This window comes from Phodopus roborovskii, unplaced genomic scaffold, assembly GCF_943737965.1.
Source record: "Phodopus roborovskii unplaced genomic scaffold, PHOROB, whole genome shotgun sequence".
NCBI classification, from domain to species: Eukaryota; Metazoa; Chordata; class Mammalia; order Rodentia; family Cricetidae; genus Phodopus; species Phodopus roborovskii.
The window spans coordinates 923,881-946,694 of record NW_026125759.1 but is presented as its reverse complement, the minus strand read 5'-3'; the positions used below and the strand labels follow the sequence as shown (position 1 = coordinate 946,694).

General features: G+C 39.1%; 1 protein-coding gene across 1 annotated transcript; it reads right to left on the bottom strand.

Annotated features, from left to right (window-relative positions):
* Positions 1-923: 923 nt before the first annotated feature.
* Positions 924-22,402, bottom strand: Hprt1 (hypoxanthine phosphoribosyltransferase 1). The gene is made up of 9 exons (XM_051178599.1): positions 22,321-22,402; positions 14,955-15,061; positions 12,731-12,914; positions 9,965-10,030; positions 7,515-7,532; positions 5,331-5,413; positions 2,316-2,362; positions 2,081-2,157; positions 924-1,466 (listed from the first exon to the last, which is right to left on the bottom strand). The coding sequence occupies exons 1-9, from the start codon at positions 22,345-22,347 to the stop codon at positions 1,413-1,415; spliced, it is 663 nt and encodes a 220-aa protein (XP_051034556.1). The 5' UTR covers positions 22,348-22,402; the 3' UTR covers positions 924-1,412.
* Between the last annotated feature and the right edge of the window lie 412 nt (positions 22,403-22,814).

Here is a 22,814-nt window from a genome sequence, read left to right as displayed (position 1 = left end):
GCAGCTCAGCTATAATCCACATTTTTAGAAGGCAGGTGTGGGGAGTTTGAAGCCAGTCTGGGCTGAGAGGCCTACAGATGAGTGTTTTTGCCTGCTGGGTATGGTAGCACACCCAGCACTTGGAGCAGAGAAAGATCTGAGTTCAAGGCCAGCCTGGTCTACAGAGTTCCAGGACAGTCAGAGCTGAATACTGCAGAGATCTTGTCACAAAGTGGTTTGTGTCCTATGCAACTAACATTGTTGCAGGGGCTTGCTACTCATTAACATCACTTCAAACTGTCAATAGCCAAGTAACTGTTTTATCTACAAAAAGCACAACTCAGAGAGTAAGAAGAGTAATTGTCAAAAAGAGTAAGAAGGCTCAGCAGTAGTAACCAGGTGGACCTTCATAACATAAGTGAAGCATTTTTGTAAACTGCAAAGTTCTGGGCCTGTGGCTTTTTAATTTAATTACATATGTGTGTACCCATGCTTATGCATGTCGTCCTAGGCAATTACCTGCTGGTCCATCTAACCAGTTTGACTGCAGCCAATTCTTAGTATTACTTAAAAGCTTCCTGCTTCATACCTAACTGCAACCAAAAGGCAAGCAGAGCTTTTGATTCAAAAATTATCTCTTGTTCCCCCAATACAAAACTGTTTTGTTGCTATTGTTCTTTGGTTAATAAAGCTTTATCTACACAAAGATGGTTAACAGGACATGTCTGAGAACTTGCAGTCTGAACGACCCCAGAAATCTAAGGGGTCTCTGTGTGTGTGTGTGTTTAGTAAATTGTACATTCTCAAATAGGAACTTTTCTAGTTCTACCAAGCCATTCCACCAGATAACCATTACTTGCCATATTTGGTGAGGGTTACCAAGTTACTTTACAGGGAAATGATAGGCAATCCTTAGTTTTTTACATTAAAGAAATCAAAAGTGGTTAATTTTAGAATTTATTTATTTGCATTTAAAAGGAACTGTTGACAATGACTCACTGAAATAATCCCAAGTGGGGAAATACAGCCAGGCATGCTGAAGCATGTTTATTCCACTGAACTTCTTAGATGGTCACTAACACAACTGAGTGCTTCACTGTTCTAAATATATGGTGTTGTAATTAATGTTCAATCATATCTTTCCTGAATATATAAAAATTAAAATACCAATTAAAAAACTAATATATATCCTCTTTAGATGCTTCTTACAAATACAATCTCAGCATTTTTAATAGTGGTAAGCTACAATATATAGTTGACCTATAGGCTCATAGTGCAAATAAAAAGAATGCAGCAGCTGACATTTCTAAAAATAAAAAACCATAAAATCCTTAAAAGGTTCATGCATAAAGCTATACTATGATGCAGGTGGCTGCACAACTAGAATGCTTGCTTAATTTTGCTGGCAAAATCAATGGGACTCATTTGCAGATTCAACTCTCCTCTTTGTATTTGGCTTTTCCAGTTTCACTTATGACACAAACATGCTATAAAAGAAGAAAAATTCACATTAGAAAAATATATTTGAGGTAAGAGAAACAATAGAGAACATACTACCAAACATACTACTTGTAACATGGACCAGTAACTCGAAGAGAATACATTTGGGGAACAAAGCAGTTCTGCTTTTATGTACGTTTGAAAAGGCAGGCATTGAAGGTGATGATAGTGCAAGCCTTTAATCCCATTAGAGACAGATGGATTCTCTGACTTAGAGGGCAGCCTGGTCTACAGAGAGATTCGGTACTTCACAGAGAAACTGCTATCTGTGTAGTCTTCTTAGTTACACCATGTTTGTTCATAAACTCCTCAGAGGGATTCTTGCCTCCAGAGTGGGAGGCAGGTATCTTACTGGGATAGAGATTTAAATAGAATTGTTTCTTATTTATCATATGAAATAAGAATGAGCTGTTCAACTATTCCAGCCAGTGAGTAGTAGTGTCCCCCTAGTCTGGCCAAGTTCCAGTTGTAAGAATGTGTGTACTTGACTACAGCTTTATGTGACTAATGGGAACCATCGGTCTGGTCAAATGATAAGGTGCTGGAAGGAGTAACAATTTTTTCCTAAATTTCTATGTGAGAAAAAAATAGCATTACTTACATTCAAATCCCTGAAGTATTCATTATAGTCAAGGGCATATCCAACAACAAACTTGTCCGGAATTTCAAATCCAACAACTGTAAAGAGTCACAGACAATTATTTAGACGGAGAAAATAGTGCTTTCAAATCTATTTGCAAATGTGCTTTCTTTACAAATGTTCTCTAAGCCATTGCAGAGTCACCTTTTTCAGTTATAAGGTGGATAAAATGATCGCCCAAAGGGCATCTACTTACAGTCTGGCCTATATCCAACACTTCGAGGGGTCCTTTTCACCAGCAAGCTGTAAATTACAAATTATTACATGTGATATATGGGAAAACAGAATTACAAAAGAAAACTGTTCTTGAGTAATATCATCTACATTTAGGATAAGGTCAGTTTTGCATACTCATAGGAAGACAGAAATGGAGAGCTACATTAGAGTTCACAGGACAAGGCCCCTGACTGGTCTCCACCTGGAACCTGGTAAGATGCTTCTGAAAGCAGAATCTTAATACCCCTTTGTCTGTTGAAGTGCAGATACTAAGGAAGATGAGTGGGTCAAGGTGCTAACAAGCAAAGATGAAAAGAAAGGTGGGTAAGACATGCTCTTTCATTGAGACTTTTAATAGCTGCCTCACAAATGGAAGTGCGTTAAGAACTTTTTTTTTTTTGCAATGGAGATTGAACAGTGTTAATGTATTTTAACACTGAGCTATCTACTACATTTTAGTTATATTTTCGATTGTTTGACTCTTGCTTAAAATGTGAGTTTCATTTTTTTTTAAACATTATTGAGTATTTATAGAAATCATGAATGTGCAAATGTAATTTGATATATATAAATATATACAAATATAAGGTAATTATCTGGATAGCTTTGCAAATTGAAGCTCTAGTACCAAAATAGTTAATGGTTTTTAAATTTTCACAGGAAGTTGCAAATGAAAAATCATACAAAAGGGAGGTCTCTAAGTGTTCTTTTCAGCAGATTATCAAACATAGGCATTGATGAACTAAGTGACCATGTGCAGATTTCAATTTTATATAAACTCATCCTGTGCAGTTCTGGTGAGTTTAATAACATGGAATTTTCTAATCACAGCTATAATCAAGATACTTTGAAATCAATGCAAGATTCCCTCCTGTATTCCCTCAACCCCTGGCACCCCTAATCTGTTCTTATCTGTATGACTTGGCCGTTTCAAAGTAGGTATCATACAGTATAATCATACAGTTCTATTACTTTGCTTTGAGAGGGACTTATTAAAATAGCTTTGGGTAAAACAGGGCAGATAAGCAGTTTAAACAGAAAATATCTGCTTTATGTACTGCTGAAAGTGTGATATAGGTGTACTACAGTATTGTTCGAATTTTGTTGCTTTTATTTTGGGCAATCACAAATGGTGTTGTGAACACTCTTGTACAGATTAAATTCAATGTGACTCCTGCCTACACTTTCCAAATGGGTGAACTGCCATACCTGGCTATCAACTTATATCAATGTGCACTTCTATTTCTCAGGGATAAGTACCCAGTATAATCTGTGAGGCCTTCTGGTAATTAGTTATATGTACAGTTTCCAAAGAAACTGTTAAAAGTGGCCGTACTATCATATATTCATATCAAATAGGTTTAATTTTCCTTTTGGGAAAAACCAAAACAAACGTTCAAAAAATTACCAGAGTATTCTCTGAGCACATACTACCTCCTAATAGACCCCCCCAAAAAAAATCACTGAGGTTTACTTGTAACATCAGAAGATGTCCATGAGGATGAAATGCTCAAACAGGCTTTATTAAAAAGATACATTTTGAACCTTTAAAAATGGTTTATAAAAGCCATTTAGTCAGCAGTGATGGTTCAGAGGGTAAGGCTATTGCTGCCAAGTCTACCAAGCTGTATTCTACCCCCACCCAAGACCAACAAGTTAGAGAACCAACTCCCCCAGGCTGTCCTCTGACCTACACAAGTGCATGTGGCACATGCCCATATCCCTGCCACAATAAATAAGTGTAATTAAAAAAATTTAAGTACCAGTTAATCATTCAAAAGACCTGAACTTTCCTCTACACAAAAACCACAGATTAGTCTAAGATAAAAATGAAATTGTGAAAGTAAAAAGCAAAGCAAACCCAATAAAACAAAATTTTTAACAATAAAAAATCCAGAAGCATCAACTGAGCCAGGTTCCCTGTATTGAAATCATCTCTCTACAGCTTATTAGAGCTAGCTTTCTGTAGGCAATTATGCTTTTCAACATTCTCATCTGTAAGGTGGAAGTTAACTATTGTAGGGTCAAACCATAACTATTGACAAAAACAGAAAGAACTATGAAAGCAAAAGCCAAACATCTAGGTACAGCAACGAAGATGTGGGACTGCTTATATCCTCAACTCCTATTTGTTATCATTGGTTTCTGTTTCACATCTATCCTTGGATGCTACTCAGGACAAATCTGGTATAAACACACTGCAACACCAATTGTTAATTGACTCTACATGTGTAAATAATGTTGGTCTGAAAGCACAGGTAACTGAGTTTGCCTCTTTTATATTCATATAAAAAGCTGGCCATGGCTGTATGTGTTTGTTATCTCAGCACTATGATGTTAGAGATGAATTCAAATGCTCACCCACCAAACAGTTTGTATGGCTAACACATTGAACTTGATTCAATTACAGACCCTGTCTCAGGCAATAGAGGAAGATATCCAATCACGCTCTGGCCCTTTGTACCTATGTACATTAACCTCCACATTGCATGTAGCACCCACACATTTAATAACTAAAGATATACATTTCTCTAAATGATTCAGCATAATTATGACATTGTAATAGGTATTAAAGTTTATGAGAGAATGTGCATGGGTTCACTGTAAACATTTAATTTTTAAATTAAAATTTTTAAACACATAAGTTTTAAAATTTCATTTTATTTTTTGTATGCTGTTTGGAGGACGTTTATCGTGCTACACCTATACTGTCAGCGGGAATTTCTAGGATTTGATTCTCTGATTGTGGAACACAATCAGGCTTGGCAGCAGGTGCCATCTTGCCAGCCCTTCTGACACTTTTATGAAGGATTTGAACATCTAGGGAGCTGAAGTCATCCTAAATCCAGGGCCCTATATATACTGTATTAGATACAAATGTAATTAACAAAGCATAATAAGTTTTTAAAGCACTGAAAGCATTTCTCCTTACCAAGAAGCAATTGCTTAATGCTACAAATGAAGAAAAACATGCTCCTTACAATGTCATACATACCTTGCAACCTTAACCATTTTGGGGTTGTAACGCTTGACCAAGGAAAGCAAAGTTTGCATTGTTTTGCCGGTGTCAATTATATCCTTTTAAGAAGAAGAGACATTCAATGGTAAGTTGTTAAGTAAAACTAGCATAATTTTAAAATCAGAGTCAATATCCAAACACAATATACAGAACCCCAGTGTTCTGGTGTTCCATGGCACATATTCTGGAACTTGTAACCCATATGGCTCTCAGCAACTGGTGGGAAGGAATGTCAGTTCCCAGAACTAGCCTGCACAGGTATGGTGAGGTCAAACCAATTAATTGAAGTGGGTACATACATGTAAGCACTGTACACACATGTATGTCTTTGTTTCTTTTCCATACAGTGTCTAGCTAAATAAGGCAAGCTAGTTCCTTAAACTCAAGATCCTCCTGCCAGCTAGGATGGCAGACAAACTATCATGTTTAATTCTGTAAATATTTTTTCAAGATAGGGAAAAGAGAAGGGGAAAAGGCAGGTGCATTGTGGTAGATGCCTGTAATCCCAGCACTTAACTTGGGAGGTACAGGCAGGTGGATGGAGTTGAATTTAGCCTGAGCTATTTAGCTACCTCTTTCTCAAAGAAACAAAAAGAACTGAAGGCAAAGCCTAGTCATAGAACATTTGTTTAGTATCTTCTGATTCCTATCATCACTATTAAATTTCCTTTGTTAAAAAAAACAAGGACTGGAGGAGGCTCAATGGTTATGTATACTAGCTGTGTAACCATGAGGACTGGAGTTTGGATTTTATTACTCACATTTAAAAGTAGGCATTTTGCTGCCACCTACAGGCCATGTGTGAGTAGGCAAGAAGCAGGAAGATTGCTGGGGCTTCCTAGCTTCCAGGTGATATAATAAAATATGAGCCCCTGGTTCAGAGAGACCTTGCAAAAAGCAAGAGATATCGCAAAAAGCAGACAGGATTATAAAACTGAATAAGAAACTAAGGGCAGAGAAATGACGCTGTGGAAAACGTGAAAAGTATAGAGAAAATGAAAATAGAGAACAAGATTGGTATGTATTTTGAAGCCACATTTTAAAAAAAAACATTTAAATGTTTATTGTACTTAAGAACTGAATCAATCAAGGTAGGAAGGCAATCGCAGAGTATAGAGTTCAGTAAGGCAGACAGATATGGAACAGGGAGACCACAAAATATGTGTGGGTGTGTGTAGGCTGTTAGATAGTGGCAAGTGAAAGAAAGTTAACATGGAAATGTAAGATTTTTATGTAGCATAGCTAAATGAGAATGTTACTGAGTAAATAAATGGTTCTTAAAGCTTAGCTCGGCCTGGCCATGGTGGCACACACCTTTAATCCCAGTACTCAGGAGGCAGTGAGTTGAGACCAGCCTGGTCTATATAAGAGCTAGTTCCAGGAAGCCTCAAAAAGTGACAGAAAACTTCTGTCTCAAGTAATCATTAACTACCCCCTAAATAAACCAACAACAGCAAAAACACTCAGCTCAATGTTCACTCAAGAAAACCTCACTGGTTTTCATCATATACATTAGGAGTCAGAAGGTGCTTGGCTGATGCTTTTGGATGCTAGGGAATCACATTGAAAAGCAACAAGCTACAGAGAGTGATGGTTTGAGTCTTTACTTCACTTACTGCCTGGTGACCTTGGGAATCTGTTTACCATTCTTGTGCTTGTTTCTCTATCTACAGTAGTAGCTGGCAAACTGAGCACTGAATAAACTTTATTGGTACTCAAGGGCATAATACCAAATGGAAAATGACACATGAACTGTAATTTTTATTAAGAATATGACTCCAAAGCAATAAAGAAATCCTGTCTCACAGGATTTGATACATGTCATCTTATGATAAAAGTAAATCACACCTTTCTACATAGCTATAGCTAGTTTTTTTTAACTTTCTTCATGAGCAGGAAGATAAATCACTTATCCTCTCTGTGGGTGTTTTTGTTGTTTCAAGCTAATTATGTAACACAGGTTAACCTAAATGGAATTAATTCAAGAGCTTCCTGAGCATCTGGGATTCCAGGCATGCCCTAATGTACATGGCTTCCCTTAGTGTTTAGAAAACACAATCTGTACCTCTCCCCCCATACCTTTAGTGTATAGATAATTACCTTTAGTTAAACATTATGCTAGAAAATTATACAGTATAATAAAGTAAATGCAGGACTTACTTCAACAATCAAGACATTCTAGAAGAAAAAAAAAGATGAAAATTAGAACATGAATTGTACATTTCCAATTAACTCTAGAAATTACCCAAACTCTTGCATGTATTTGATTATACTGAATCCTGCTTGAAACAAGTATACTATTAGAAAGAATATTTGACCATTTGTTCGATTTTTATATAAAGCTTTTAATCTTTAATGCAAAATATTAAGCAACTTGTGAATTTTCTCTGGATCTGTGTCCCATATGTAAACCTGAACCACCTGACCTTTTATTCTAACAACTATAATGCCTCCAAAAATCATAACAGAGAATGCAATTAAAATTCTATTTTCCCAACAAGCTACAGCTAATATAGCTGTTATGCACATATGTGGGGGGGGTTATACTAAGAAAAAATACTAATTGTTCCTCTTTGTACAATAAACCCATTCCAATCTACTCTTCTCTTTTTACTCTGTAGCCCAGGCTGGCCTAGAACTCATTATGTAGCCCAGACTGACCTCAAAAATGGCAGCAATATTTCTGTCTCAATCTATGGAATCCTGAGATTACAGTTGTGATTTACCATGTCTGGGCCCTCACCCTTTCTGTGTTTATGCTGAAGGAACAAGGCAGCATTTCACATGTCCCAATACTCACTAAATTTCTCAATGCACTCTCCCAAACAATCAACACCAGAATTATAACATCTTCTAAATTATTCTAAGATAGTAATTATCAAGGTAGAGTATATATATAGCATCTACTTGGTTTAATAAAATTCAACCTTTTTCACCCTATGCCCATAGGTTATTACATTTGAATGTTTGGTGGAACTGCTTTGGAAAGTGTGCCTTGTTACTGGAAGTAGGCCCTGAGGTTTCAGAAGTCCCAATCAGCCCTGGTCTCTAGTCCTCTCTGAACACAATTTGCAGATATATAATATAAACTACTGTTCCAGTGTCATGCTGCCAGCCTGCCTCCAGGTTCACCTGTAGGATGGTCCTAGACTCACCCTCTAAGTTATCTGGGTCACAGTATGTCTTCTTTAAAGCAATAGAATAGTAACTGAAGACAGGGGACAGGAAGATTGAGTCAGGGTACGAATAATGAAAAGAGGAGCCATAATAGAGGGAGCCATTATAGGTTTAAGGAGAAATCTAACACTAGGGAAATGTGGACATTCTCTGGAGAGAATAACAGAAATTGGGGGCAATCTAAAGGACAGATTACAAAACAAATGACTAACTATCTTAGTGTTATGAGGTCTATATAAATTCTAAGTTAAATACAAATTTAATGAGAGGAAAAAGCAATATAGCTATTGAAGTAAATCCTTTGCATAGTATTTGTTTGTCTATACATATACATGCATGAATTTCCTCAAAAGAAAAAAATGTTTCAAATAAACCCATAATCTCACTAAGTTAAACCACACTTGATTTTTTTATTCCTTGATTTTTTTCTACAATAAGCAGAATCTACTGCAACTGTCATAAAGATATTTTAGATGCAAAGATCTGTTTAAGATCAGGGCTGTGTAGTGGTACACAGCCATGAGGCCAAAGTTTTGAATAGCTTCTAAATGTGGACAAAGCACAATGAAAGGGAAGGAGGCCTAGCAGTTCTATACCCAATGGACAGGAGAGAGAGAATGAACCAACAGATTACAACTTGTCTGAAGTTTCCAAACACTGCTGATGGCAACATTTGTTAGTCATGACCCCAATACAGAACTTTAGAATTTCACAAGTTCCCCTGCAGATTTTCAGGGAAGTAGACAGTGAGCACTAAAATGTAAAGGCTAGAAGATTCAAGCTCTACTTCCTTGTGTGACTTTGAGGTCTCTTAATCCTGACCTCCACACACTCATACATGTCTTATTTGCTGTATTTACCAGAATACTTCTGTAATAGCTCTACTAATATTAACTGAGGTAGCTACCACTATCATTTTATCTCTGCATATTTCCCAGTTCCCTTACCCTCCCATGCACCCCCTGACACACACCCCATTCCCCAGGGAGAGGCATTCTAAGAAAGATCCACGAGGGATCATCAAAATCTGTCAAGTCATTAGGGGTAGGGCCTATGCCCTCCCTTGTGTCTCCTGGCTATGGGAGTGTCCCTCCATGGGGAATGTGCTCCCAAAGTCCTTTCTTGCACTAGGGGTACATCCTGATTCCACTGTCACAGGTCCCATAGTATACCCAGTCCTCCTAACTAATACCCAAGTTCAGGGGGCCTGATCTTGGGCCCTTTGCTCATCAGTTCTCTCTCTGCAAGTGGGTTCCAGGAGTTCAGCTCAGTGGGTTTAGCTGTGGTTGAATGCCTTCTCATTTTCTGAAGGATCCCCAAATTAGATTTTCAAAGAGGTATTACAGAAAGCAGTAATTAACAATGTGGATTTCTATTTTCTAATTGATTCTTGGTATAAATATGATTCTTTCCTTCCCCTTCAAGATACATACCTTCCCAGTTAAAGTTGAGAGATCATCCCCACCAATAACTTTTATGTCCCCTGTTGACTGATCATTCTAGTTAAGAAAAAACATAGTTTAAATGCATATTCTTAAATACAATCTTCAAATTACTATATGTAAGATAAATCTTGTAAGTTAGCTATCTAATGACCACAACATTATGGTATTCTAAATTATGAAATTAGGTTTCTAGAAATTAATGACTAGGTACATAAAGATTAGTAAATTTTTAAAAAAAAATCATACTTTTCTGAGTCCTGAAAATATAGAGTTCATCAATTTATGAATGGGCATATTATAGTTACTAGTCATCAATCAGGCACTTCTCGACCACAAAGTACATTTTATTAGCATAGCAGGTTTCTGCTTCTGGCCCTGTGACACTCCTGTGAATCACAAGTTGAAGGAGCTGGTATGTATCACATCCAACCCTGAGGATATGCCCCCATGAAATTCTAGCCCATATCCAAGTCATCTTCAGAACTGAGAAACCAGGTCCGTTAGAACATACTAACTCTGCTCTCATAGAAATTAGCAGAAACCTTTACAGAGGTTTCAAGGGAGAGCACTTAACACTCACTGTAGTTGTTGGTATAATTTGGATGTGCGGGAATCAAGACAGAAAACTGAATTGAAAACAGATTAATAAAAGAGCCTGGACTTGCTCTACTGGGAAAGCAACAAGTACTATACATAAAGCTACAGGAATTACCTTGTGTCAATCAGCACCATGATTGACAAAAAGTTAAAGGAACAAAGTAAAACCCAGAAACAGACCCAAAAACATATGACAATTTAGTATATGACAAAGATGGTATTTTGAGTCAGTAATTAAAAGATGAATTATTCAACAAATGGCATTTGGTCATCCATTTGAGAAAAGATAAAGCATGGTCCCTACCTCATACCATGCACAGATGGATTAAAATCTAAATGTAAAAAATAAAACTATAAGTGAATTAGAAGAAAATTGCTTACATTAACAGGGCCCAAACCTAGTCATGAACCCCATGAACTCCAACTGAAAAGATCTAACCAATATTCTTAATTCGTGTTGTATTTCAAAATAAGACCCATGTGCTGCTACTGTGTGGACCTGGGTTCAGTTCCCAGCACCTACCTGACAGCTTACAATTGCTTGTAACTCCAGTTAAGGGATCTAATGCCCTCTTCTTCTAACCTCAAAAACATCAAGCATGCACATGTCACACATACATGCATACTGGCAAACACATATAAAGATAAAAAGAACTACTAGAATCCAGGTGGTAGCTCAGCCTTTAATCCCAGCACTGGGGGGTGGTCAGGGGCAAGTTGATCAATCTCTTTTGAGCTCTAGGACAGACTGATCTACAGCACAAGTCCCAGGACAGCCAAGATTACACATAGCAACTACACCTCAAAAAATAAAAAGGTAGTTCAGTTGGTAGAATGTGTAAGGGGAAATGGGAAGTAACAAAATATTAAACCATACTACTAGGATATGCTATAAACTAAATGTTTGGCTTTTAATGCCATTTTGCATATTATTTCTTGTATTACTCTAATCTAAAACCCAGAATTTCAAACACACATAGCTAATTTTAATGAAATCAAAAAGAAAAATAACTGTAAAACCTGTAACTAGTTTGGAAGTAATTATGGTGTTACATGGCAATAACAAACCTTGGTAAATGCTGACATCTTGTGTAGAAAGATGGTATTACAGCCCACGGACAAAGAAATAAATACCTAAGAATGGAGCTGTGATTCAAAGGCTATGGCTATAGGGACAGAACATTCACAGGCAGTCTAAGACAAGCTAAAATCTCCAGTCCCACTGACCAATATTTGTTTATGTTTTACTGAAACTTTTCTTCAAGGAAAACAGCCTCCTTTTAAATGGGGCTAATAAAATGTATGGGCGGCATTATAGTTGCATACTTATATCAGTGCCTGGTGCCCTTGGAGGCAAAGAGTGCATCAGAGATCCCTGAGACTGGAGTTTAAGACCTCTTTGAAACACCATGTGGGTGCTAGGGATTGAAGCAGGTCTTCTGAAAGAGCAACCAGTGCTTTTGACTCATCTCACCAATCCCATAACTCTTATAAAACTGACTTCTCTTTATCTGGAGCTAGGACATCATCATATCCCCTGGAACTGGAGTTACATAGCTGTGAGCCATCTTCTGGGTGTTAGTTAACTAAGCTCTAGTCCTCCCCACAAGTAAGTGCTTATGACTGCTGAGCCATCTCTCTCACTGTACTCAATAGTAATTAACAGTTTTGGAAAATACTAACACAGTCAGGTGTGGCAAAGTCAGGTTTGGGAAGCTAATACAGAAGGACTATGAGCCACAGATTTTGATACTAGCCTGAGCAGTATCAAAAAACAAATTAAAATCCACGTAAAAATAAGACTATAGAAAAACCGTGCAGTAAGTAAGTAGATATCCCTCTTGGGTGACTATCAGACAATACAGTGTTGTGATGTAAAGTACCTATGAACAGCCAGAACTGGTTGCACCAGCTATTTGAAAAACTGAGTCAATCTAGACTAGCCTATGTAATAAGTTCAAAGTTAGTGAGAGTGGGTTTCAAACTAAAACACTAAAAAAAACTGGGAGGCTCAGGTGGTGGTGCACAGGCAGGTAGATCTGAGTTCAAAAGGTCAGCCTGGTTAGGCTCCAAAGCTACACTGAGAAACACTGTCTCAAAATAAAAATACATACAAAACTAGAATTGCCATATTCTTAAATTGTAAATTATACTTACGCAGTAGCTCTTCAGCCTGATAAAATCTACAGTCATGGGAATGGATCTATCACTATTTCTATTCAGTGCTTTAATGTAGTCCAGCAGGTCAGCAAAGAATTTATAGCCCCCCTTCAGCACACACAGGGCCACAATGTGATGGCCTCCCATCTCTTTCATGACATCTCGAGCAAGTCTTTCAGTCCTGCAATAAATCAGGTATAGAATATAAAATATTATTTTACAACAGACACCTCTTAAGCATTATTATACTGCCACAGGACACATCCTTTGTCCCCATGAAGATTATTGCTTCATAAATCAAACTTTTAAGTAAAGTGAATTTTCTATATGCCAATGGTAAGATTTTGGGGGTTGGGGAAGTTGACACAGGATAACCTCTATGTAGCCCACGTGTGAGATTACAGTTATACACCAACACATAACTCAACCTTTAAAACCAGGTACATGCCTATAATTCTAGCACTCTGGAAGCTGAAGCAGAAAGATTGGTATGGTTTTATGATCATACTATAGACAGCAAAGTACTAGGTCACTTTAGGCTACATAGTAAGATCCTGTCTCAAAAGAAAAAACAAGTACACTAGAACACCTGTCATGAAATTTAAAAACACAAATAAATAAGGTATAATGTTTGAAACTAACTAGATTGGGAAGTTTTGTTAAATTGCATTTTTCTAATATAAAACAATAGATTGTGAAGAGAAATTAACTCACAGACCACTGTTAAAATAAAATGATGTAACTTTAGAGATTAATTTGGCAATGAAATTTAGTATGCATCTTTCACTTGACCCAGAATTTCTACTTGCCTAAAGTTGAGCAAGTGTCAATGTGTGTATACATACGTGTTATTACTTTTAATATACTCCTAAGTGAAAAATAATGGAGATCTTAAGTGTCTACAAAACAATACAGTCATGATACATCCATGAATAGAATAGCATGTCACCTTTAAAACAAACCTGGGGGAGCTTGGAATGGTAGAGATCATGCCTAGTATGCACAGGAACGAGGGCATGATGGTACACCAGTAATTGGAGCAATAGGATCAGAACTTAAGATCATCCTCAGCTACACGGTGAGTTGGAATCCAGTCTAAGCTAAAATTTGGAACCTTTTTTCAAAAATATAACACACTGGGCATGGTGGCTCATACCTGTAAGTCTCCAAATAATGGGGGGGGGGTTCTTCCAAGACAGACTGAACTAAACAGTGAGACCCTATCTAACACACAACACATGCAAATATTTTTAAAAGATGCACTAATATTGAAAAGTCCAAAAATGTAGTACTAATAGTATATAACTATTATCACATACGTGACACAGTGTACACATAGGTAGTGTTCTAGTTAATAAATGTAAATGGACAATATTATCTCATTTACAAACAAATGAGGATCTTCCAGCCTTGTTTCAATGTTTATGTCTCAAACTGGATAATTAGTAAGACTTCCTAAGTCTTTTTGTGAAAAGAACTTTTAACAACAGAAAATTTTAGGGCTAGAGAGTTAGTTCAGCAATTAAGATCACTTGTTGTTTTAGCAGAGGACCTAAGTTCATTCAGTTCCCAGTACCCACACAGTGGCTCACAATGAATGGTCCAGAGGATTCATCATACTTTTCTGGCCTCCTGGAATGCATATGCTTACTTACATGCATGTAGGCACTCACACATTCAAATAAAATGTTTAACAGATAACCTTTGCTCATTAAGTTGGCCTTGATGTCAGGCAGTAGTAGTAGTGGTGGTACATGCCTTTAATCCCAGCACTTGGAAGGCAGAGCCAGGATCTGAGTTCAAGACCAGCAGCCATGTCTATAGAAGGAGTTCCAACCTTGTCTCACCCCCCCCCCAATACAAGTTGGCCTAGCTTATATTAAATCAGTTGCTAAGTTGGAATTAATGCAAGAAAAGGACCCTCCAGCTTAGGCTTGTAAGATGGCTCAGTGGGTTCGAGCACTTGTGCACGCATCATGACCAAAATTCAAATCCCCATAAAAACCAGATGTGGCAGTATCTGTTTGAAGCTGTAGCAATAGGGAACACAACCTAACTGAATCAGCATGTCCCATGTTCAGAGACACTAACTCAAGGGGATAGTACAGAAAACAAAGTAGGGCACCCAATGTCCTTCTCCAGTGTGTATTTACACAAATACATATCACATACATGCATATCACACACATAGACCTAAACCTTCAATTAAGATCTTATTTACCTGTCCATAATCAGTCCGTGAGGAATAAACACCTTTTCCAAATCCTCAGCATAATGATTAGGTATGCAAAATAAATCTAGGTCATAGCCTGGTTCATCATCACTAATCTGAAAAAGAAAGATAGCTGTTTCAAATCAGAGCTTTAGAAGATATCCATATTTAATGAAATTTAGAAAATAACCCTTATTTCAGAGGCATTTGGGTATGAGAGGGTGTGAAGGGCAATTTTAGTATTTTAGTATAAATAACATATATATATAAAACATATAAAATATATATATATATATCTCCTCTTCCTTCAGGTCACAAGTAGAAGATAACTTATGTGGAATATGCACTTCTTATTCTATATATTGAACATTGTGGACTCATGTTTATATGCAGGTTCATGTGCAAATGTGTATGGAGTCCAGGTTTTGAAAATGGGCCTACAGTTTATTATGTTTTGAGACCAGGTCTCTCATTGGCTAGTCTAGCTTGGCAGTAAGTCCTAGGGACCCATCCCCCCTGCCTGGTGCAAGGGTTATTTTAAGAAAGTGCTGTTTATCCAGGTGCTGGAAGTTACTTTATAGACTACCATTTCTCCCAATACCCCTAAGCAGTCTATTCTAGTAAATTAAATACAATCTCACACAGAAAAATTGTTATATCTTATTGGTTATCATATTAGTATGCCCAGAACCCAGCATACAAAACATTTAATGACATAAATGATATGGCACCTTTAATGGCAAAATATGACAGTTTTATGAATACAGCAGCAGAACCATGACAGCAAGGTAAATTTGCTGGGCACACCTGTTAACCCAGTACTTGGGTGGGGAACTGAGGTAAAGGTTTCTAAGTTTGAGGCCAGCATGGGTTACTGAGTTCCAGGTTAGCTAGGGGATACAAGGAAAAACCCTGTATTTAAAAGTACCCCATCCCCCAAACTCCAAAATCCTAAAAGCCACTATTCTTTGACAGTGAGTGTTATGGTGAGATGGGAGGGTCTCATTGACCTGAGGGCTGGCCTCAAACTCACTATGCAGCTTACCTTCAACTTCTGAACCTTCTTCCTCTTTAGTATTTGGACTACAAGCATGTGCTATCACAGCCAGTTTATATGGTGTTAGATATCAAACCCAGGGCTTCATGCATACCGGGTAAGCACACACTAACAGAGCTACATCTCCAGCCCTCTTTACACTAAAATCCAAAAACAAGCCAAACCAAACCAAAAAACTACAGGAAAACATTAAAGGATCACAAATTAATCTAATAAACAAAACTTCCTGAGGAAGGAAGAATTGTAATACTCATCCTTTACATTGCATTCAAGACTCATCTATGTTGGCAGTATCAGGACTGGTGTCACAGGAACTAGAACATCAATCTGCAAATGGTGGCACATACTTCTAGTACCAGGAGACAAAGGCAAGAGGATTATCACAAGTTAGAGGCCAAGGTGGCCTACATAGCGAGCTCTTGCTCCCCACCCAAAAAAATTCCCCAAACCAACTAGACTAATAGAAAATCTGGTTGCATAAGTTCTGACAGCTTTCAAGAAATATGGGTTAACACTTTGGCAACAAGTGGTCTAACTTTGAAAACAAACAGGGTTTCTCTGTAGCATTGGAGTCTGCCCTAGAACTCACTCTGTAGTCCAGGCTGGCTTTGAACTCAGATCCACCTGCCTCTGCCTACCTCTCAAGTGCTGGGATTAAAGGCGTGTGCCACCATTGTCCAGCTAAGAAAGTACCTCAAGGAAGTCATTGTATCATCCCCTCCAACAGCTCAACTGTTTCTGGCATAAGTTTCAACCATATCACACCCAGAATTTGTCAAACTACAGCACCTATTTAAATGGTCCAGTGCCTGGTTTCAGGTTCTATAGGTAAATTAAGAACTTCAAGGTTTGTTTCAGCCAGGCATTGGTGGTACACGCCTTTAATCCCAGCACTCAGGAGGCAGAGGCAGGCAGATCCATTGGGCCAGCCTGGTCTATCTACAGAGCTAGTTCCAGAACAAGTTTTAAAGCAATACAGAGAATCCCTGTTTGGAAGAACAAAAGCAAAACAAAAAGGAGTATTGTTTCAAATACAAATTCAATGTCTTATGTGTTTGAGAAAGGGTCTTCTATATAACTCCAGCTGTCCAGGAACTAGATATATAGATAACACTGCCTCAAACTTGCTATGATCCTCCTGCCTCTGTGTCCTGAGTGCTGAGATCATAGATGTATACCAACACACCCTACTCTGTCATTTATTCAAAGAATCCAAACACCAGAAAGATCTCCAAAATAGGAATCCTATTTGTCAAGACACCAAGCTGGTTTCTAATCCAAAAGTTTTGATTTCTAATTAAAACAGACTTCTATGTCAATTTTTGCTTTGTTATTTTGATAATATCTTGTTTTTTTATTTCAGATGGTCTCAACTCTGCAGTCTAGGCTAATCTGAATCTCACATCACAGCCCAAAGTGTCTGTATCCTAGGGAAATCTCCCTTAGCTTCCCAAATGGAGTTTACAGGTATGGGCCATTATATCCAGTTTATATTGATACAATTCTTCTCCAAAGGACAAATAGTCTAATGACTCCTATCGCCTGAGATATTTGTATTTGTATTCATGTGGGTGTATGCGTGTTAATGCAGGTGCACATATGGAGGCCACACCTTAATTTTTGTTCATTCTAAAAGTTGACATTGATTACTAGTTATAAAATTAACTTATTTAGCAACTGTTACTACCTCCTCCCTTTCCTGTCTAATCTCTATGTAACTTAGGCTGGCTTAGAACTCTTAACAATCTTCATGCCTTTGCCTTCCAAGCACTGGAATTACAAATGTGTTCCAGTAAACCTAAATTATACAAAACTACAAGACAGTGCATGCCTATAATCCCAGCACTTAAGCTAAGTTTTGGAAATTTCTCTGGGTCCCACCCCTAGACAAAGAACAGGTAACTAATAAACTGCTGGGTGAATAATTTCCAGGCAGTGACCCCTTATTAGTTGTTTGCTGCCAAGTTATCAACTTTGAAACCATTTACACAAAATATATGTGTGCATATACACATAAATATGTGTGTGTAACCAATAAAGAATAAGAGGCTACAACTTGAGAGATGGTGAACACTGGAGGAATTCTAAAGAGGGCAAATGGGAGGGAGAAAAGAGAAGAGGAATGTGATATAATTCTATTTTTTACAAAGTAGAATTTGCCAAATGTAGTGACAAATGAAATTATCTTTAATCCCAACACTTGGGAAGCAAAGGCAGGCAGATCTGAGTTCAACACCAGCTCATCTGCAGACTTAGCTCCAGGACCTCCAGGGCTATGCAGACAGACCCTGTCTCAGGAATAAAAGAAAATGGACAGAATTTTAAAAACCTTGTGTCTGAGTTACCAACTCTGAACAAAAACAAAAAGAAAATTAGCTGTTCTTTCCCTCTTACATATAAAAAAGTTAGAAATAAAATGGCTGGGCAGTAGTGGCCCATACCTTTAATCCCAGTACCCAACAGGCAAGAGTTCAAAAGGCCAGCTTGGGCTACAGAGGGAGTTCCAGACAGCCAAGGATACACAAACCCTGTGTCCTGAATCCAAAATAAATAAAATAGAAACCCTGGTCATCACAGTGTATTCCTATAATCCCAACACTTAAAGAACCTCAGACTGAAGTTTGAGAGCAGCCTGGCTCTCAACCCTCTAAACTACACCGAAAACAAAACTGGATGGCATTTTTTTTCTGATAGGATTAGTTCTTTTCCTAACTGCTGCAATAACTGGGACACAATAATTAAGATAGACATAGGTAACAGTACAATCAAAATTTATAGAAAGAAACCTGAGAGGAACTGTTCTAATTTTTTGGTGATCATAGTTAATTTTCACCTTACTTTAAACAGTTGATAGTAAAAGTGATAGGCAAAAAAATACATGTTTTAACCAATTCTGGTGGGGGGGGGCATGCTGAAGATGGCTCAGTGTATGTGTTGCTCTTGCAGACGACCTGGATTGGGTTCCGAGCACCTACATGGATCCTCACAATTGTATCTCCAGGTCTAGGAGATCAAGTGCCCTCTTCTGACCTCCATAGGCATACTAATCATGCACAGGCAAAACACTCATACACAAAATAGAAATAAATCCTAACAAATGAAAAAACATATCAAATGGATAGAGGTACAGCTCAGTATTAAAACATAGCATAAACCGGACATTGGTGGCACCCGCCCTTAATCCCAGCACTGAGGAGGTAGGAGGCAGCCCAATCTCTGAGTTCCAGGCAATGAGGCCAGCATGGTCTACAGAGCTAGCTTCAGGACAGGTTCTAAAATAGAGAAACCCTGTCACCAAAAACCAAAAAACAACAAAAAAAAATGCTCAATATATGTAAGATCCTGAGTTAGATCACCAAAACCCATTCCCTGTCTTCCCTCCCCTTCCCTCTGAGTAGTATACTAAGCATGGGGGAATAGTTATCTCTAATCTCCACACTCAGGAGGATAAGGTAGGTAGACTGAGAGTTTGGGAGATCAGCCTAACTACAAAATCCCTATCTCAAAAACAAACATCAACAAAAGCCCTTAGGGTGGGTGGTGGTGCCATACCTTTAGTTCTGGCAGTCCAGGAAGATCTGAGTTCAATGCCAGCCTGGTGTACAGAGCAAGTTCCAGGACAGGCTCCAAAGCAATACAGAGAAACCCTATCTTGAAGCCAAGTATGGTGACAAGATTGTTATCCTAGAACATGAAAGGCTAAAGCCACAGTAGTCAACATAGACCACTAAAGACTTTCTCAAAAAAGTAAAAAAAAAAGTCATCTAGCAAGGTAAAACTTCAGTTAGTAAATCACACTTTAATATGGGACATTTTGAAATTCAAGGATATGCTATATGAAGCATTTGATGCTTCACATTAACTTGCTTTTTTCTAAATGATAGAAGCAGCAAGCAGCATGTTTTATTTTTATATATATCAGGAATACCTAGGTCCAATTTCATGAAGGTGATCTAGTGCATGGTCACTTGGTATAAGTGTGTCACCAGTCATGTTAGTCAACATGACAGAGTATATATTATGTAACTTTAGGGTATTGACATTAGATTAAGTCTGCAAAAACATTTGCCAATGCCTATTACAGAGAAAGTTGTCTAACATCTTCCTATAGCTCCTAACTTAGCACTAAATGATTTAGATATGTTTCTTCACTAAGTCAGGTAGGGGGTTAGATTCCTCTTCCAGAGGACCTGGGTTCATTCCCAGCACCACCATGGCAGTTCACAATCATCTGAAATACCAGTTCTTTTTGGATCTGATGACCTCTTCTGGCCTCCAAGGCACAGAAAAAGCATATGGTGTACATACATGCAGGCAAAACAGCCATATACAGAAATATTAGAATTTAAAAAATCAAGTCAGTTAGAAGGCTTATAATAGCAACTAGCACTATTTAAGTGTTTGTCTTTGTTATTCCTAACATGCAGACAATTTAAAGGAAGGAAACTTAAAAAAAAAACAGGAATTTGCAAATAGTGAATTTCTTGATGTCCAAACAAAACTAAGAATAGCCACTTCTATGAGTAAGAACTAATTAACTCTACAAATCTCAAAACTTAAAAGTATCTGTAAAACTCCTCTATAACTGAATTAAATAACAGGCAATTTTTGGGAATAGGCTCCAGAGCTCCACCTTCCTTGTTTCTGTTGCTAATCTAAACCAGGGCTTAAAACTCTCTCCCCCTCTTAATGTGATAATGTGAAGGTACCATTGTTACTGGATTATTTTGAAAACTAATTTGGATCTATGTAAGGATGTTTATTATTCCTATTCGCACTCAAGCATTTCTCAGTACCTATTTTCACATTGTCTTAGTCCTTAAGAATACCAGCAGCCAGCACCTCAAGCCAGAAGATGGCACATGCTTGCATGTAATCCCTTCACTGAGGTCCAAGGCCTGGTTTACTTGGGGAATCAAGAGCTAGACAGCAAGAAACTGTTTAAACAAAAGCAGCTTGAGCCTAGATGAAGATACTGGAGGCCACACAAAATATACTCTAAGCATGCAGGACTCCAGGTCATTAAGAACAGAGTATTTTTGCCTTAAGCCACCCTGTCTAATATGATTATGAGACAGCATTTTTTAGGGCTCAAATGGTTATTAATTCACTCAAACTATTAATGAAAACTCGCCACAAACCAGACATTGTGCTACCTGCTAAAGCTACAATGGTGATTCTTGCCCTACAAAGCTGTTACCCCAGTGGAAGAGCTCACCTATAAGGAACAAAGCTCCTACCACAGAAATAAATGCAGCAGCGCATGGTGCTGCAATGGTTGGGAGGCAAGCGTCATTAGTTCATGAGCAGCCTGGTAGTTTGATCAACCAGAACTATACAGTAAGACCCTTTCTGAAAATATGAAAATAGTGGGAGCAACAATCAACAAGTAAACAGGTAACTGCTAGATCTAGAACACTGATATTAGTAAAGAATGATGTGACACTTATGACATTTAGCAGTAGGAGCGATAACCACAATAAAGCAGGCTAAAATATTTAATCGGAGGCAGGAGCTTTAAGTCATTTTAGCAATCAAGGTTGTGGAGCCAGGTAGGGGAGGATCAGGAAAAGATAGAGCCAATAGAAGAGGCAAATTCGAGAGGCTGCCTGGAGAAAAATCTGTATTTGAAAAATTACTAGAAGACTCAAGGGTATGGGCTTATCAAGTCAAATGTATGTCAACCCAAAACACAAACCATGGGAAAAAAAAAAACAAGGCTCCTTTTCACTGGTGTCTTCAGGTGGGAAAAGACGGGTTTTCACTACCAGGGCCGCAACGCGGATTCAATGGAGCAATTGCGCACTCCACAAATATGAATTATGACATCTGCAAAATTGGAGGCAAAGCCCAGGCCTGAACCTGCCCCCCCCATGCTGTCGTCTAGGGTGCTAGAACCCCATCCAGTGGTGCCCCGACTCTCTCCCTGGCCGCCAAGCCCCAAACTCCAAGAGCTGGGTCTCTCCCAAGCAATCTCCTCCGCCCTCTTCCCCTCTGCCTGCCAGATCATTCTTGAAGTCGCCCTCCGCCTCTCCCCCGCCTCGCGGCCGCTGGCCGCACATGTCATGCCCAACGCCATTTCCAGTTTCCTGGCCCACACGCAGCCAACCCTCTCCGGGTTCGCTGCTCCCGACCCCCGCCATTCCATCCTGCCCGCCGCCCTCTCGGGACAGACATCCCGCCAGATCCCGGGAGCCTGTGACCGCCCCCGCCCCCGGCCTTCCCCGTGGGCCCCAACGCCCATGGCCGGCCGCGCCCCGGAGCCCAGGCCCGCGGAGGCCTGGCTCTCTGGCCCTGCCCGAGAGTCCCGTGGCTCACCACGACGCTGGGACTGCGGGTCGCCATGGCGGGATCGGTCGGCTCGCTGCAGCAAAAAGCGATCTGAGGAGGAAGCCGGCGGAGGAGGCGCTAGGGTACGAGAAAGGCGCGAGGCAAATGCCCGACAAGCTTCTCCGCAGCCTCAGCAACCGCTTAGAGACTCCGCCGCCGAGGCCCCGCCCCCTCTGCCCGCCCAGGGCACGCCCCCAGGGGCGTGACTGGGCGTTCTCCCGCGCGCCTCCACAAGCTGCTTAGGCTAGGAAGTCCTGGGAATTTCCTTCTGGAAAAACCCAGCACTGGTCACACTTCCTGGCCGCTCCCAGGATCCCAGAGGACTCCCAAATAAACAAGCCTATCTCAGTCCGCATGTTTTTTTTTTTTTTTTTTTGCTGTTGTTGTTTTGGTTTATTCGAGACAGGGTTTCTCTGTGGCTGTGGAGCCTGTCCTGGAACTCTCTCTGTAGACCAGGCTGGCCTTGAACTCACAGAGATCCT